This window comes from Alexandromys fortis, unplaced genomic scaffold (genome assembly GCF_014885135.2).
Source record: "Alexandromys fortis isolate MF-2015 unplaced genomic scaffold, M_Fortis_MF-2015_v1.1 scaffold_0, whole genome shotgun sequence".
NCBI lineage: Eukaryota > Metazoa > Chordata > Mammalia > Rodentia > Cricetidae > Alexandromys > Alexandromys fortis.
Window position 1 is genome coordinate 45,060,052 of NW_026067949.1, and position 19,535 is coordinate 45,079,586.

Here is a 19,535-nt window from a genome sequence, read left to right on the forward strand (position 1 = left end):
ATAAAAGTATTCTGTATGAGTAAGAGGTGACTAAGATAAAGCACTTCATGTAACATATCATCCAACAATCTTATTGTATCACTGGCAGTTGCATTTGACATGACCAGCATTTTAAACATGAAGACACAAAAAAGATGGCATGATTTTCTCATGTTCACAATACTAGTTAATTATAGGAGTAGGATTATATTTCAGCTCTCCTGACTCCCAAATTAGATTTCAATATATTTCATGTCCTCAAGACTAGTAATTAAACAAACATATATATATAATAGGTTATTTGGTAGAAAATATTAAATCTTTCATGTAAAGAAAAAGAGATTACTAATCTCTTAAACTGTGGTGGAAAGCAATGATTCTTGGAGTGCGAATGATAGACTCAACAACAACAAAAAACCCTAAGCTTTCAGAAAATTTTAGAAATAGCAATCATAAAATGTTCTACTAACTTAATAATTAAGGTAAACTTTATTCTTTGATCCACAGACTATTTTTTCTTTAAAAAAAAAACCTTTTCAAATGAGATAATCAAATGTGAAAGTGATGATACTGATATATAAAGGTGCTCTTAACACTGATTTTATAGTGGAAATCTATGACTGTCCTACAGTAGGAATTGTAGTCTTATTATACTCATATTCACATACTCAAATGAAAAATGCACTAAGTGAAGAAACAAAATATGCCAATAACAGTAGAATCTCATTTAATTTTTTTTAAAAAAAAACTTATGTCAACTAACAATAAACAGTAACAATAAAAAAGTATACCAAAAATATTCCAGAGGCATCAACATACTAGTTCTTGGATGTGCAGGAGTGTTTTCCTTAGTTATACTTTTTAATTTTTCAACTTTCCTAGAATATTTTATAATACACTTTGGCTTTTACAAATGTTTTTGTAGATTCTGATTTATCTTTCAAAGTACATTTTACTTACAAAGGCACCTGCAGGAGGCCACTATAAACACTAAAGCAAAAGCTACACAGTGAACCACAGTCTAACTTCATTCGCTTTCTTCTCCCCAATTCTGGCTGTTCTTCCTGTTCACAAGAACATTTCATCTTAAAGATTTTTCTTTGTTATATTTCAGGTAACGTAAAACACAAAACAAAGAAACAAAACTACCAAGCTATTTTATTTTAAAAAACTGTTTGTTTTTTTCTTTTTTGAGAAAGGGTCTCACTATATAGCCATGGCTGGACTAGGGCCTACCATATAATTAAAACCAACCAACAAACAAAAACAAAAAGCAGGTCATCATTTTTCTTTCCAGGATATACTGAAAATGTATAAAATACAATAATTTTAAAACATCTTTAAGAAACAGCAACTATCTGAGGTGATGGAGATGAACAAACCCGATTCAGCCATCCACACTGTAGAGATATATTAAAACACAATGTCATATCTAATAAATGCTAATTTATTGTCAGTTCAGAAATTTCAAAACAAAAACATTTGATATGCTTTGAAATTAATAAAATTACTAAAAAACTAGTCAAATACTTTGGGCTAATTACTAGTCAAATATTAAAAAGGAATTTAAACCTCAAAAGAATACGTATTTCCTCTTCAGTAAAATTCAATAAATACGGTATTATTAAGTAGAAGACTTTAAAGCATTCCTCTCCAATTCAAAGCTGTGTAACTTGTACAATTGGGTCCTACCGAGAGATCTGAGCCCTTAACATGTCTTTAAAATAAGTGAAAGGGATTTTTAAATTTTTTTGAGAAATCAAGATATAAAAAATTTACTAATATAGACCTATGTGAATGAACTAGAAAAAAAAAGAAAATTAGGTTAAGTCTAAATTCTTAAAATAGTTTATAAAGTAAGGCAAAAGTTTTTATTTACTGTGCAGTTTTTTTTTTAATATTTTACTTTAAGGAACATGTTTAAGAAAACCCTTTCTTCTGGACTCAACTCTAAGGAAAACTTATATTCCTGAAAGACTAGTAATCTTTTTGCAATTTTCTTTATCAGTACTTCTGATAAATTGTTCATAGGGGAATTGTTAACATGGACAAGAGGCAAGATTAATTTCAGAAAACAGTACATGAAAATAAATGCATGTGTGTCCTCGGTAAGCAAGGTAAGTTACACCGTGGAAATCTCTTTATATTAAAATTATCCCTTTTTAAAGGAAAGGAACTTTTTTTTGAGTTTTGCCTTGAACATAGGCTATCTCCCAGAGAAAGGCTCTTCTACTATTTTAGTTCACCTTCAAGTTAAACACAATTTAATTTCTATAGTGTTACCTGAAGACTAATGATATCTGCGTCCCAGTTAACAATTTCTTCCATAATTCCCTTTTTCCTGTATTCCCAGTTTAATGCCCAGGACGGGCAATAGCCATATAGCTGCCGGGTAGCGTATTTATCACATAACACATTGTAACACATAACCGTGAATGATGCTAAGAAGCAGAAGAAAAAAAAACAGACAAAAGGGAGGAAATTAGGCAACTTTTTGTTAATAAGTATCAAGAATATACCGGCATAAGCACACAAATACAGTTCATATATAATTACGGAAAAATGCCAAAAGTAAATTCTGATAAAGTATTTTCCTTTGCTTCACTTGGAATGCAGGATTTCGCACAGAAGTAAGATCTTCTATGACATTTATGCTCACCTAAGTTAAAGAAAATTTCACTTAAGTTTTACCTGATGGTTTCACTCAAGTAGATTACACCAAAGTTTGTTTAATAGTCTGGATTTAACTATCTAGAATCAGAATTTTGAAGAAAATTTAATAAATTCAAAATTTAAGAATCAGAGTATTGTTTGCATGTTCTACTGAAAAAAGGGGGGCTTAGTTTAATTATAGCAAAAACAAATTTTAGTTTTATTATATTTAAAGGGTTCTAATTTCATTACTTCTTATCAAAATATTGATAGTTAATATTTTGGGGGGCTATTATTACTGCCACAAATCTAACCTAAAAAGGTGTGAACTAACAAAACTTAGCCATAAGAGAATTCTTTTTGCCAATCTAATGTTCATTTCTGAAATAAAATTATCATTTTATAAGATTCTGACTTGTTTAAAAGAAAAACTGTAAGCAAACTAATAATCTAGATGCCCTCACTACTAAAAAATATGCTCTAAGTCCCAGCAGCATCAATGATCACCTGGATGCTTAGAAATCCACAACTTCTGGCCTCTGAATATTGGTTAAATTAAAGTTTAACAAAATCCCGACTTGCCCCCAAAATTAACATGCATATTAAACTACAGAAAGACCTAAGCTTAAAAAAATCATCATCAACAACAATAGCAAAAACTGATACCAAGGATGTAACTTTATATTAAAGTCAGAGCATTAGGTTCTTGGATGCACATTTTCAAAAGTGGTATATTTTCATATACCACTTGGTTACAACAAACCTACATGGATGAGAACCACCAACTTAATAAATTTGTAAGCAATTAAGATCAAGTAACATTTGGTGAAGCTGAATTCAGTTTCAATAATAGGAAAGGCAGTACGGCATCTGGTTCAAGGCCACTTTGTATATTGAAGTCCAAGTTTCAATTGGAGTTATTTATATTCCCTGTATTTACTTTGGAAATAACCCAGAACCATTCCCAAGCCACTACATTATGAAGTAAAGCAGCAAGAGTTTACCATATTCTGCCTCTCCAGATATGAAATACCATTTTGAAGAGGAAAAGAAGGCATATTATTATTGTTTTGTTCACATCCAAGACTTTGTGAAGATTTTCCTAGACAAGTCTAGCAGTTATAATTTGTCTAACAAAGACTAAACTCAGCACCAATGACATGTTTACAAGTTATAAATGGAAGTAAAAATTAATTAAGCTGTTATTACAGCTTTCTTATATTCCATTTCTGTCTGGAAGACTTTTTACTAACTGGTCTTGATTACTACACAGTTAATAATTACAACTATTTGATTATAAATCATTCCCAACTACCCTCAGATATTATACACATCTCTCTATTCAGCACAAGAAAAGGCATTTTCCAATGTTGACAGTTAAAATCTATTCAGCCAACACCAACCGCACACACTAAGAAGAATCTTTATTCATTTTTCATAACCACCAACCCTAAGAATTTATTACTTTATGAATTTACTGACTAGTTAACATTTAGTTCTATGTATTATCCCTGTTCTTAATAAAAATGTAGCTGTATAGTAGTAGTTTTCCTTCCAAATTCTGTTCATTTGTGTTCAGAAGGGATTAAAGAGTTCAAAAATGATGCTCATTTTTAATGTATGAAACTCATTTTTACATTAATTTTTTAATTAATACATGCTCATTGTACAAAATAAGGGGTTTCATTCTGACATTTTCATACATCAGATACTTTGTTGATATTCACCCCCATCTGACTGCCCTGACAGCCTATTGTATCCTCTTTGTAAGGTTCCCTTCCTCTTCCTGCACAGCTCCCTATCCTTCTATCTTTATGTTCTATTTGAATATTTTTCTTAAATCTGAATTTCATGAAGAGAAAGTATGAAGTATTTGTATTTCACTTAATCCAAGGCAAAAATCTAAACATGGAGGTAAGAGACTTTCATTAAAAAAAAAGATGATTTGAATATGAAGGACAAAACCACACTATGGATAATCAATTATAAAATTAATCCAAGGCATTCTAGAAAACCTAAGTGTTCCTTTTACTCAGATTGTTTAATATGCAACATGCTAAAACAAGTGTTATTAATTTTGAAACAATGTCTACTTAACAAGCTAATGTTTTTCTACAGTGTGGTGACTTTAAAACCACACACCTATGGAAGACCATAACTGTACAGCATAGGATTATTTCTCAACATCAAAATATAAAGAGAATCATGATGATGTTATAATTCCACATAATTCTGAATTAAAAAAAGAAGCCAAAAGACCAGATGTGGTAGCACACTTTTAGTCCCAGGACTTGGGAAGCGAGGCAGGTGGATCTCTGTGAGATCAGCCTGGTCTACATAGCAAGTGCCAGGACAGTCAGACCTACATACCAAAGAGACCCTGTTTTAGAAAAACAAAAACGAAAAACAAAAAGCAAAAACCAAAAACTCAGAACAGAAGGGGTGAATTGTTCAAAATGCAGCTAGTAACTTCTGACTGTAACAGACCTGTTAAAATCATTAAAGGCCCATTAGGTCTTTAATTAAAATCATTAGGGGCCAAGCTACGAATAGTGAAGTTACACTGAATTTTGAAATGAAATTAAGTATCATAAAAATACTTACGGATGTGATTGTTAAAAAGGTACTAAAGCAACAATTCACTGTTTTTAAAAAAGATGTTATTGTATACATGAGTTCCTGTCCGTTCCAACATGCAGCCTTAGTGCCTAAGGCGTCCAGAAGGGAGAACCCGATTCCCTGGAACTGGAATTACAGACGGTTGTGTGCTGCCCTGTGGGCACTAGAAACTGAACTCAGGCCTTCTTCAAGAGCAGCAAGTGCTCTTAATACCACTGAGTCTTCTCTCTTACTCCTTTTTAAGTGGATTTTCCAAACCTAAAATATCTTAACATACAGTAAAAAGTCCTACAAAAATATCAAATTGTTACTGGTCTGCACAAAAGCATACTAGTTTAAATTTCAAACATAACTACTGTTTTAAACATGCTAGGTTACATTCTAATAGTTATGAAATATTCTCAAACTATTCCTATAGTCAATCTTGTCGAATTTCCACTAAGCTAACTTAAACATTAAGTATCAACAGTATTCATTTCAAAAAAGATAAAATATCTAAGAAATTCAAATTTTTTCAGAAGAAAGCTCATTATTGTTCATTTTTCTTAAATCATCTAAGGTCTCTCAAAAGCTGCAGCACAAGGAATAATTTTCGAGCCCAGAGCACCACAGCAAAAGAAACAAGATATTTACCTGTACAATAAGTATATCTTAATGTTGGGGTTTTGTTTTTGTCTATCAATACTTTAAAAACCATCTACATCCTGGTTGATAAAATGTAAGTCTACCAATCATAAAGCTCAAGTAAGTATTTATTTTAAAAGTCAAAGAGGAAAAAACCTACCTGATGGCAGGATTTGGTCTCGTTCTTTTAATGTAATCCATGGCCTCGGAGGAAGCTGCTCTGGATGAACTGAAAGAAAAAAATTAAAAACAAACAAACAAAAAAATCCAATGTTTATAAAAAGGTATCATTTAGTTTCTAATACCAAATCAGCCTATTTACTATTTGGCTATGATACCCACAAAAGGACTTGAAATCCAAATCCTAGAATTTAATTAAGACTTCAAAGCCAAAAAAAAAAGTTCCAGCACTGAGAAGGGGAGGTAGACACAGTCCTTAACCAAGGAACTATTTACAATTGATGCCTGCTGGGAAAGAGAAAATCCATTTTCTTCAAGGAGTGTGACTGGGTCTATCAACCACACTTCTGGGCAGGCATCCCATTCCATGCCCAGGAGCAGCTACTGGCAAACACAAAAAGGATGCCATCTTTCGTTTTTGTGGACATTTTGTTTGCTTTGGGTAATTTTTGTTTTGTTGGTTTATCTTTTTTTCGCTTTGTTCCTGTTTTTGAAAGAGAAAAAACATGAAATTGGGTGGGTAGAAAGGTAAGGAGGATTTAGATAAGGGTAAAGAATATGGTCAAAATATATATAAAAAAAACTCTTATATTTCTGGCTAAGCTTCAAATGTACCTAAAGATAACCTTTAATTTATATTATAATCTTCCCTTGTCCACCTCCCAAGAGCTAAGATTACAAGCCTCCATCGCCACCACACTCAGTTTTTTGCTTTTAAGGTTTTTTTTTTTCATTTTACATAGCAACCACAGTTCCCTCCTTCTCCTTTTTCCACTTTTCCCCACCTATTCCCCCCATCTACTCCTCAGAAAGGGTAAGGCCTCCCACGGGGAGTCAACAAAGTCTAGCATATTAAGCTGAGGTAGGACCAAGCTCTCCCCCGCCACCACTGTATCTAGGCTGTGAAAGGTATCCCTCCCTAGAGAATGGGCTCCAAAAAGCCAGTTCATACACTGGGAATAAATCCTGGTCCCATTGCCAGTGGCCCTATAGACTGCTCAAGTCACAGAGCTATTACTCACATTCAGAGGCCCTAGTTTGGTCCTATGCAGGTTCCCTGGTTCAGTTCAGAATCAGTGAGATCCCACTAGTTCACATCAACTGATCCTGTGGGTTTCCCCAACATTATCTTGACCCCTTTGCTCATATAATCCCTCCTTCCTCTCTATGACTGGCCTCTGGGAGTTAGGCCCAGTGATTAGCTGCGGATCTCTGTATCTGTGTCCATCAGTTATGGGATGAAGGTTCTATGATGACAATTAGAGTAGTAAATCTGATTACAGGGGAAGGCCAGTTCAGGCACCCTCTCTGCTATACTTAGGAGTCTTAGCTGGGGTTATCCTTGTGATTTCCTGAGAGTTTCCCTAGCACCAGATTCAGCACACCCAGTTTACGTGACACTAGTGATCCAACACAGGCCTCTTTGAATGCTAGCCAAATGCCTTTAGAGTTACATCAGCCTTTCCACACTTGATTTCTAGCTGTAGCAATAAAAATCAGTAATTAACTGAAAAATAGAATTATCAGTAAATGGTTCAGAGTAAATAAGAAATACACATATGGGAGGGTCATTACACAAACATCAACTCCAAGAACGTTATAGGTCTAAGTAACAAGTAAAACAAAGGTGTTTCTAGAGAACACATTCATAATCTTAAGTTAAGGAAAAGCTCTTGGAGAGGACACAGAAGCTGTGACCATACCAGGACTACTACTACCCATCCTAACTCCAAAACCAGTAAATTTTATTATGTTAAAAGTTCTATCCATCAAAATATAAACCAAGCAAAGTTAAGGGTATTTGTAACAGAGATACCACCAAATGACTTACACAAAAAAACTCCTGAAAAAAATTATATAAATGGTTAACTGGTGACAATGATAAAAATAAGAACGATATTTACTGTAAATTAGGAATGGTATGCATGTATTACATACACAAATAAAGTAAACATTCACATAGTCCTTGGTTTTGTTTTTGTTTTTGTTTTTCCCCATAAAGGATCTCAGGTATCTCAGGCTGGCCTGAAATTTGCAGTGAGCTAAGTGAACTTACTTCCTCTACTGCCCAAGAACCAGGATTAACTGTGTATACCATCATACCCAGATTATGTAGTGCTGGGGATAAAACCAAATATTTTGAGCATACTAAGCAAACCGTCTACCAGCAGAGCCACATCTCTAGACCTATTCTTAATTTCTTACTAAAAGGATTCTGGAAATAAGTTTATTAATTTGTCTCCCATCATTCAAATTTAAGTCACTCTGAATAGCATTAACTGCTTTTCCTCTTATTATAAATCTTACATTTTATATATGAGGAAGTCATCTTTTGTGATAAAGTTAATTTAAGAGTATAGCTGAAATACTAATAGTGACCTCTCTGACAAAACTCATAATTTCTTTAGCTCTGTTTACAAACTATCTAAGGGCAGGAGAAATCGTCCATTGGGCAAAGGGAGTAAAAGTGACTACAGATAGTTATCCTCTGACCTCTCACCTTCTCATGTGTTTTACAGCACACATGCCCTCACCACAACCTCCACATGTGTTCTATGGCACACATGCCCCTACACACTAACGCCTACCAGGCCAAAAGGAGCCAACCTGGAGTCTGCCTGGAGCTGTCAAAGGTCCTGTCTGTGCCTAGCCAATAAGGAACAACCAAGCTGTGTTTCCTGAATGCCGAGCAACAGGCGCTGTCAGAGGTCCTAATCGTGCCTAGTCAATGAGAGACGAGCATAAAATGTCAAATGTCAGTGGATCAGAAACCCTGGGTGCTGGGACGGTATGTAAGTTTTTCCACGCTGTTAAATAAAATGAGTCTGCTGTAAACCTTCTACCTGACTCCCAGTGTCTCTAGTAGTTGACATCGTGCCTTTCACCCCTCCCCTGAGGAAGACATTAGGACCCAGCAACAACACACAACCTTCATATGTATGCTATAGCACACACGCCCCCCCCCCCAACAAATAAAATGTTGTCAGGCGTGGAAGCTCAGTTCCTGAATTCAAGCACTTAGGAAATGGAAGCAGGTCACTCTGTGAGTTCATGGACAGCCTGGTGTACATAGTAAACTCTACACCAGGCAAGGCTATAGTGAAACCTGTCAAAAAATTAAATGAATAAATTTTTGCATAGAAGTTAGGAAGACAGCTCAATGAGACTATACCAAATAGCTAGATAATTTTTTGTGTGTACAGGCCAAGAACATGGCTCAGTTATGTAAAAGTGCATGTTCTACAAGTATGAGGGTATAGTGGTATATTATTTGTATTTTAATAAGGCTTTCCTGAAGATCAGAGAGCAAAGCAGCCAAGTCAGCCACATAGGCCAGGGAATGCTGACATCACCTTTAATACCAGGGCTCAGCAAACAGAGGCAGATGGTCCAGCACAGAGCATTTGAATGGGGTTTGTGAGCAGACTGCTACAGCTTTCTTGATGGAAACATGGACCGGCTGTGTGCCTGGAACTGGGGCAGTGTGCTTAACTCTCAGAGGCGAGAACAGCTCCACCATGATTATTGTGTTTTCTTTGAATTTTTGAACTGTGAAGTAGCTAAGTACAGAGAGACATTTCATTGTATGGGCTGCTAAGCTAAAGCAGCATGTATATTGTAAAGGTATCTTGAGTTCACAATTTGGGTCTAAAAAGCATGGGATAAAACCGGACTCTCTGAATATGGCGGACAATGAGGGCTGCTGAGAAGCCAAGGACAATGCCACTGGGTTTTGATCCTACTTCATGTTCTGGCTTTATGGGAGCCTAGCCAGTTTGGATGTCCACCTTCCTAGACCAGGATGGAGCGGGGAGGACTTTGGACTTTCCACAGGGCAGGGAACCCTGACTGCCCCTCAGACTGGAGAGGGAGGGGGAGAGGAGTGGGGGAGGAGGAGAGGAGAGGGAGAAGGGGGGAAAAGGGAGACGGGGAGGGAAATGGGAGGTGGGGAGGAGGCGGAAAAATTTTTTTTTCAATAAAAAAATTATATTAAAAAAAACAATTTGGGTCTAAGGACATGTTGCTTGAGAAAAGAGGTTCTTCTTTTGTTTTCACAAAACATGAGAAACTGTGGATTACTTCCAGGCGAATATGGTTTCATACACCAAGACCCCCTGAAAAATCGCCATGAATGCCCTCAAAAATTTACTTCACTCAACTGCTGACTGAGATGAACCTAGCACACAGGATACTCCATGAGAGACCTAATTAACAGTGCCCTCAAACAGCAGGAAGTAGTTTGGAGAGAAATAACTACTCCCATATTCCCAAATAGTTTATAAATGTTCTTTTACATTTAAAGGGAGATATGATATAGATATAATTTGCATTGGTATGGATCTTGGTTTATTGATACAAATAAATATAAGGTCAATTTTGTTATATGTATTTCTGATCTTCATTAAGGTACTATGACTATGTAGTTCATTTAAAAATGTAATGTATACTTAAATATAGGCTAATAGCTAATCATCTATAATAGTCAAGCTTGCAGTCATGTTAGATTTTCTAGCTATATTTCAATTAGATAGGTATTCTTCAAATCTTTCAAAGACCTTCAGAATATGGCATTTAAAATGTTTTAATAACTTAGGACTTTTCATGACAATGAGGCACATATGCTCCTGGCAGCACCAATTACTTCAAGAGGAAGATGGGCATTGAAGAGCCTCCTTATGGAGTTTGTTAGAAGAACTGGACATGCAGGATTCACAGAGAAATGACTGCTGAACTTGCCTAAAAGTGAGACAATCCTTTGGGGTTCCTGCTGCATGAAAGAGTCTGTGAGACATTCTGCAGGACACAGAAGAAAGTGACTGGCAAACTTTCAATATAGGCGGAATGGTCTCTGAAATTTCCTGCTTCATGGAAAAGTCTGCTGGATACTATGGGCCTGTAAGCTAAAAATGGATGCCCAAAAGGCACTGAAAAAGTTTGGGTGACTATCCAGGCAGCAAGATGTCTGTCATTTCTAGAGTTCTGGAAGTTGCTTACATTGCACTTCCTGTTTACTTAGGTAATAAATCCTTCTAGAGTTTTTGATGGAATTAAAGAATATATAGTTATAGCTATAGTTTTCCTTAGCTATAATAAAAGATAAAGTAAATAGAAATATTGTAACTGTAATTATTGCTTGATACCTGTTTTGTTATATGTAGTTTTGCTATGTTAAAGTTAAAGCCTTCCTTTTTGTTTAAACAGAAAAGGGAAAATGTTGTAGGTTGTAGGAGGTCCTTCTGTCTATGTGTTGCTTTCACTGGTTAATAAAGGAACTTCCTTGGCCTGTTGATAGGGCAGAACTTAGCAGGGAAGACAGAACGGAATGCTGGGAAAGAAAGAAGGTTAGAGTCAGAGAGAGACACCATGGATCCTCCACCTGAGAAAGACGCTGGTTAGAATTTTACCCAGTAAGCCACTGCCACATAGCAATATACAGATTAATAGAAATGGGTTAAATTAAGATGTAAGAAACTAGAGCTAATGGGCCAAGCAGTGATTTACTTAATACAGTTTCTGTGTGGTTATTTCGGGGCTAAGATAGCCAGGCAACCAGGACAAACAAGCAGGCCCTCCTCTTACAGATTGCAACAGGAAAACTTTTACATAAAGTCAAAATCATCTTGTCTAGGCACTACTAATAGCAATCTTTTTCATTAAAAATATGTGAGCAAGGTTGCAGATCATCTCACTAAATTCAAGTTACTAATAACTATCTTAGTGATTAAAAGACTAAGACAATCGTGATTCACAGACTTGCAATTACTAGCCATTTTTATCTCAAAGTCTATACTTGTAAAATGTAAAGATCCTGGAGATGGAGAGATGGTTCTGCAGTTAAGAGCACTTGTTGCTCTGCCAAAGGACCTCAGTTTGCTGTCTAGCTTTTAATATCAGACAGCTCACAACTATGACTAGCTCCAGGAAATCTGACACCCTGTTCTGGCCTCTTTTGACACCTCCACATATGTGGTGTATATGAGTAATTGCAACCCTTGGGTGACAGAGGCAAATGGCTCTCTTGTGAGTTTGAGGTCAGCCTGGTAATCATAATGATGTCCAGACCAACCAGGGTTACACAGTAAGACTCTGTCTCAGTAGTATTAGTAACAATCATAATAAAAATAGATCATTTTAAAAGTGTAAAACTTCCTATAAGATAGTGAAACTAAAACTATTACCACATTGCTTCATAAACAGAAAGTACTCATACATGAAAAAAAAGCCCTGCATGCAAAAGGCAAAGGCAGAAATTCTAAACATATAGCCATTATAAAAGCAATTTGTGATATATCAGATGTATCACAAATATACATATATCAGATGTATATATAGATGTGATAACATCTATAGAGTTCACTGCTCTGAGTTACCTGCAAGATTGTCAAGCATGAAGTTCAGTAGCTTTCGGGTTCCATCTGGGTCCTGGTATAAGCTCATAATATCCTGTGATAAAGGATTGCCTTAAACAGAAAACAAAAATAAAACGTGACAATTATAATTTCAGGGCATACGTTATGTACCAACATACTAATTTCCGAAGCTGAATTTTATTGTTTATCTGTGACACACATCTAAAAAAAATTATTTGAATATAAAGAAAAAACTTTAGATAGCCATAAATAATAACTTTAAAGAGTTATTTCAAGATTTCAGTGTATGAGCCTTAAATCTGCACTTGTCAAAAAGAAATATATACATGTGTGTACATAAATACATACATATTAATCATTATTTATTTTGAAATTATATTATAGTCTACATTATCTTTAAAGATAGACTGCTAAATAAAATGTAACCATCCTCCTTAAAAAGGAATGAATGATATTATAAAAAAGATGTCTCAAAAGCTGGGCGGTGGTGGTGCACACCTTTAATCCCAGCACTCAGGAGGCAGAGGCAGGCGGATCTCTGTGAGTTTGAGGCCAGTCTGGTCTACGAGAGCTGGTTCCAGAGCAGGCTCTAAAAAGCTACAGAGAAACCCTGTCTCGAAAAAAAAACAAAAAAATCTCAGGCCAGTGCTTGCTTGCTATCAAACCTGAGTTTTATCTGAGTTTGAGCCACAGGAACTACTTGGTAGAAGACAAAAACCAACTCCTGTGACTAAATAGATAAATGTAAAATAAAAAAAAAAATGCTTTAAGTAAGAGGACTCCTTGGATTTTTTTTTTTCAATGCAGGGTTTCTCTGTAGCCTTAGAGGCTGTCCTGACACTAATTCTTGTAGCCCAGACTGCCCTCTAATTCATAGAGATCTGCTGCCTGCCTCTGCTTCCCAAGTGCTGGAATTAAAGGTGTGCGCCACTACAACATGGCTGGAAAATTTTATTAACACATTACATGAAGAAAATTGTTGCCAAGGTAACATTTGAAACGTGGGAGGAAAATTTTGTTGCTTTAACAGTGATCAAAAGTATCTTGAGTATTGAGAAATGTATCAAAACACCTGTAACAGACTGTGTAAGTGAAGGAAGCATTGATTAATGGAAACATACAATTCTCTAGCATTCAGACCCAGAAAAGTAAAACTCATCAAAGGTCTAGACATGGAGTTCCAAACTTAAAATAAACCATCAGTAGTTCATTTACCCATCAGAATGCAATTAAAAAAAATAATGACCATGTTAGGAGAATGTATAGTTCTTGGAAATTTCATATACTGCTGAAGTATAAAAGGATGTGTCTATGCTGTAGGTCTGGTTGGCAGTTTTCAGTTAGTTTTAAAGGGGAAAGGGTGATGGAAATGCTCTGTACCTTCATCTGAGTACTGTTTTCAAGCACACAGCCAGTCAAGCTGGATTCTTAAATACTAGGGTACTTTGCAGCATGTCATTATAACTTATATACCACAAGAAGAAAACTTTGACAGACTTACTGACAGGAAAACTCAAAAAAGAAGGAAAACAGATTCAAGGGAATTACTAAAAAGGTATAAATGGGTCTCAAAATCCTGAATATCAAATAGTCAGATATAAAATTTAAAAAAAGAGAGCTTATACATTAGAGTTCTAGAGAAAAAAAAATGAAACCTTTGGTTTCTGCTCCAAAATGTAAAATGAGTGAAAGGTGCAACCAATCCACTGGTAATCCAATCCACTGCTGAGAATGTTCTCCACATGTCCTGCCTAGACCTAAAAACTATTTTCTCCAAATCATAGTTTTGTCAAAGCTTAACAGATCTGGAAGAAGAAGATATATATTCCACGTGGCCCCTGCTAGTTTTCAATAATGGTGGGAAAATTTCAATTGAGGATCCCTTAAACCCTGGTACCAACTGATAAGCTTCTTCTCCCTTCATATTTATAAATACATCAACAATGCCTTCATAGTAACAGAAGGTTGCTGCTGAAAGAACCTTGGAGCTTAGACACTGATCAGTGAGTCTTTAGGCAAACACAAAAACAAAAGAGATAAGGTAAGACCATTTGAAGCAGTTCTAGCCTTTGATACAACAGATAAAGAAAGCAATAAACAAACTTAACCCTACACAGAAAGACAGGAGGATCTATGAATCTATAACAATCCAGCAAAAGAACCCAAGAAGTATAGGGGAGGGGCTGTGAAAGAGGAAAATTAAGAATAAAGTAAAATTATATATACAGACAAATGGCTGTAATCAAACCCTTAACTTTACGTACTTAAGAAAAAAGTTAATGAGCAGGCTGATATAGAATGTACAATATATACAAAGAAGTTTACTAAAGGCTATCACTTAACAAAATGCATTGTAGTACAAACTAGACCATGACAAGGACAAACAGAAGACGACTTTAAAAATAGTCTGGATAAAAGGATAAAATACATCAGAATGATAAAAAATGATGGCATCTCTCAAAATATTTCCAAAGGGTCATATATATTATATTGGCGATTTCAAACCTTCTCTGTTGTAGGATATTCCTTTACACTGTGAAGATGTGTCACTGTGATTGATTTAATAAAAAGCCAAATGGCCAATAGTTAGGAGGTATAGGTGGTACTTCTGAGCGGAGATAAGGAAAAGATGTATCTAGACACAGGAGAGACACCAGAGAACATGGAGAGGAAACAGATGCAAGACGGAAGAGAGATAAAAAGCTAAGAAGTAAAACACAGATTAATATAAATGGGTCAAATTAATTTATAAGAGCATTTTAAGTTATAGGCCGAGCTTTCATAATTAATAAGTCTCTGTGTAGTGATTTGGGGGCTGGCCGTCCAAATAAGCCTGCTACCCTTCTCATTTATCAACAGAAAAAAGTGAAGCCCCCCCCCCCCCCCCCCCGCCAAATGCAAAAGAGCTTTACAACTTTACCTAAATGTTTATGTGGCACCAGTCAAAAACAGGGGAAAAACACAAACAAAACAACCTGGCTGGAAGCAGAGCTCAGTGGGAAACTCTTTTAAGAAATGGATAAATTTCCTTTAAAGACAGAAATTATAAGCATTCATTCAAGAAAGGGATAAAAGAGATAATCATAAGTGGCAGAGCAAGGGGCCTTCAGATCTGTCACTCCATTAAAGTAACAACAAACTGATAAAAAGAGAAGCGGTTCTACTATCAACTAAGATCAATAAAATGGCTACATATATGTTGAAGATTCAGAAGATTGATTAAAATGCTGTGATTGTGAAGAGAAAATGTTACAAATTGAGAGACAAAATTATCCTAGGCTATCTTTAATCCCTTTTCAGAGTTATTAACTTTTATCCCTTGTACTAGGCCTAACATGGTTGTTACTATTAAGTAAAACTTTTGGGATGAACTATTTTAAATAAACTATCAGCTTCCACTAGCCCTAAAGCTAAGAATAAGGTAACATGTCACTTAGCTGATGCTCCTCTATCAATAGATTGGTAAATATATTGATGTATGGCTTCCTTTGGCTCTGTAACTATAGATGATCTCCTGCACCATGGAACATGCTCAGGGCAGCCTGAACATTAGTATTTGGCTGCAGAATCAACTGTCTCAATGCAAGAGTAGCAAATTTATATATAGTTATATATGTATATATCGCTATACATTAGATATATAACTATATATACATAAAGATATATAATTATATATAACAAAGTACATACACTCCATAATGACATTTTGTCAAGAAACAATGACATGTAATAGTGGTGCTTTAAGATTACAATGGAGCTGAAAACATTTTATCACATGCAACATTGCCTTCATATCACTGAAGCATGAAGTATTTATTATTCATTATTCGGGTATTTGTAGTGATGTTGGTATTAAACAAGCCAGTGTTACCAGTTGCTTAAGATTACAGGATATATAATTATGTAGAGTATATAATATTTATTGACAATAAAACTGTTGCTTGCCCATGTATTACATTATACAAGACTATTTACACACATTTAAAGTTTATTGTAAAATACAGGCCCTATTACATCACAGCAACTTCATCATTTCGTATTTACCATGTTCTTGGACCGAAGTGAGAGATGAGATAGAGTTCCTAAGCTTATCATCTAGGCTTATAAAAATACATTTTAGGGCCGGACGGTGGTGGAACATGTCTTTAATCCCAGCACTTGGGAGGCAGAGGCAGGCGGATATCTGTAAGTTTGAGGCCAGCCTGGGCTACAGAGTGAGTTCCAGGAAAATAAAAACAAAAACAACAACAAAAAATACATTCTATGATAGTCACACAAAGATGAAGTTGCCTAAAAGTGCATTTCTAAGAATATACTCCTTTCTACAAGCAATACATACTCTATTTGGGATCTTGAGAAATTTTTCAAACGGCTCAAGCACCCAGAAAGAATTCATTTCAGAAAAAAAAAAGAATTTGATTAAGAAAAATGATTTTTGTTGTCTTTATTTCTGATCCTGCACTGCCAGAGCAGTCCAACTGAAGCTCTTTCAGTTTCATCTCATAAGGACTAGTTATTATCTGGTCTGTACTGTGTTTCTCTGACTGTTGTCCAAAGTTGGAGGATCTCCTCCCCACATGCTCTAGTAAGAGGATAGAGAAAACTATTAATGTCAAATTACTTACAAATTTTAATTGTGTGAATAGGGGAGATGGCAGAAGTAGAACAAACAATAGGCTAAACAAATGAAAATCTTGAGAATTCAATATCCATAGGGGCTTGAAAACGTTTGATATTTCCTGGCAGTTTAAAAGACCACTCACATGAAAAGGGCTATATATACAGCAAGGAATGAAAAACAGCTCAAGTTTCACCTCTAACCTTGAAACTATGCCCAGTCAGGAAACAAAGCTAACAGACTGTTATAAAGTTCCAACTTAGTAATGAAAGTGTGTTCCAACAGAATCACAAAGCAAAGAAGGAAGATTTATCGGCTCCAGGCATTTAAAGAAAATCTCAGACCCTGAGTAAAGATTTCAGTGCCCACAATACAAAATTACTTTTAAAAGTTCTTTAAAGCAAGAAGAAAAACTGTAACACTAACACATAACCACAGTACAAGGTAAAATTCTGACTTTTGAATTGTTATGTTTACTTAAAGGTGCAGTTCTAATAAAAAAAAAACCTGTAAAACATACAAAGAAATAGTAAGTTATAAGCTGAAGTAAGGGAGGAGAAAGCAACAGATAAGGAATTAACAAAGGAAAGAAAACTGCCATCAGTTACTCATGATACTAACAGTCTGACCTTGGGTGGTGCAAATTAACAACTGTTAAGCTTTAGGACAGTTCAAAAACAGTATGCATTTAGTAGAAACTATATTTCAATTCAAATATTTCATCAGGCTAATAAAATGAACTAAGCAATCTTGTAATAATAGACAGCTGTAACAAATTGCAAATTCCAGGCAGATCTAAGATCATAGGGATTTTCACTGTACTGTGGTTGAGTTCAGTGTAGTAAATAATACTTTCCAATGACAATGGATTTATTATGATGTAATTTCATTATTAAGAAATCAGCTGCATGTGTAATGAGCTTTAAAAATGTGTAAAAAAAAATCATTGGATGGTGGTGGTACATGCCTTTAATCCCAGGATTCAGGAGGCAGAGGCAGGCAGATCACTGAGTTCAAAGTCAGCATGGTCCACAGAGCAAGGTTCAGGAGAGGCTTCAAAGTTACACAGAGGAAAAAAAAAAAAATCTAAAAGCCAGGTATATAATCCCTGGACTTGGGAGGCTGAGACAGGAAGATTACATGCTCACGGCCATCATGAGCAAAATAATAAGAAATTGCTCAAAAACAAAAATTAGAGGATAATTTCAAATTGACTTTTTTTAAACACCTGAAAAAATGTTTTTAAAAACTACAGAAAAAAATAAAAAAGAGAAAACAATGAACAACAACAAAATTCTCTAGAATAGCTGAACAACAATCCTGACAGCTAGAAGCAAAGGACCACAGGCAAAGACAATATTAAGAAACAAAGGCATTTCAGATATATACGATGAAGAATACCAACATGATAGGAATCCCAAAGATAGAATAAAAAGGTTAAAGAACTAGGTGCCAAAACCATGTCAAATTTGATAGAAATCATTAGCATACATATCCATCAAGCTTACTAAATTCCAAGTAGAATGACAAAATGCAAAAGGTGTAGCAAAACCGTGAAAACTCTAATATAAAAATAGAAACATAAACATATAAAGAATTTTCAAAAGAGGCAGGAAAAGTAAGATACCACAGGCACATCCTCAGTTGTCTGCCTTGCTGACATGGCTACAAGAAACTCACCTAACATACAAATAGATTTAAAGTGGGCTTCAGCTCTCCACTCTTGACACTATGTGGAAATTGCTAGATCCAGAGACATTTGAAAACTTCACGTCTCAACTCATCACAACTGAGCCAGCAACTTATTCCATAAGCATTCTTTTTCTTATGTTCTACTATTATTTATTTAATCTTCACTCTTGCACACATAACTCCTGATGGTTTTGCTTGTGATTACTCAGTTAGGCATTAGAACTGTTTTTCATGTTCCTCCACCCACTTTACTAGAAACCAATCTTTACTATTCCCTTCTGCCACATCTTACATACTTCTTATTCCTCCATCTTTTCTTCTTTCTCTCATCCTTATTCCATCCATTTTATCTTCCACAGCTTTAACAATCTCAAAAATCTGTGGACAGTGTAATACCAACCCTCCCACCCCAGCTATTTTACCGACCTCAATTTTGTTTTCTTTTTCAAGTCTAATATTTAATCCTTAACCTTACACATCCAACTTCTCTTCAATTCCTTATTTTATCATCTAAAATATGAGAACTCTCTATACCACCACTAGTTGCTTATTCTCCAACAGATACTAAAGCCAAATGGGACTATTGCTATTAACTAATACAACACCTAAATAGTGGGACTCCAAGAAGCTACGGCTGTCCTAACAGTTAATATCCTGTATAGTATGCACAGGCACACTGAGTATCTGGACCAAGGAATCTAAATCTTAATTATACACTTAACTCTACCACATTCAAGTCCCACATGAATAGTGCAAATACTTCAACTGAAAGAATGAAAATTAGTAAAATCAAGCAAAGT

The 19,535-nt window shown here is 35.3% G+C and overlaps 1 protein-coding gene across 4 annotated transcripts in view; it reads right to left on the minus strand.

Moving 5' to 3' along the window:
• Cnot6l (CCR4-NOT transcription complex subunit 6 like) overlaps positions 1–19,535 on the minus strand; it is a 77,587-nt gene that overhangs the window by 21,529 nt on the left and 36,523 nt on the right. For all 4 annotated transcript variants that reach the window (XM_050149762.1, XM_050149763.1, XM_050149766.1 and 1 more), the window contains 3 exons: positions 12,426–12,515; positions 6,035–6,103; positions 2,263–2,420 (listed from right to left, as the gene is read on the minus strand). In XM_050149762.1, the coding sequence (XP_050005719.1) occupies positions 2,263–2,420; positions 6,035–6,103; positions 12,426–12,515 (317 nt within the window). The remainder of the gene's footprint in view (positions 1–2,262; positions 2,421–6,034; positions 6,104–12,425; positions 12,516–19,535) is intronic.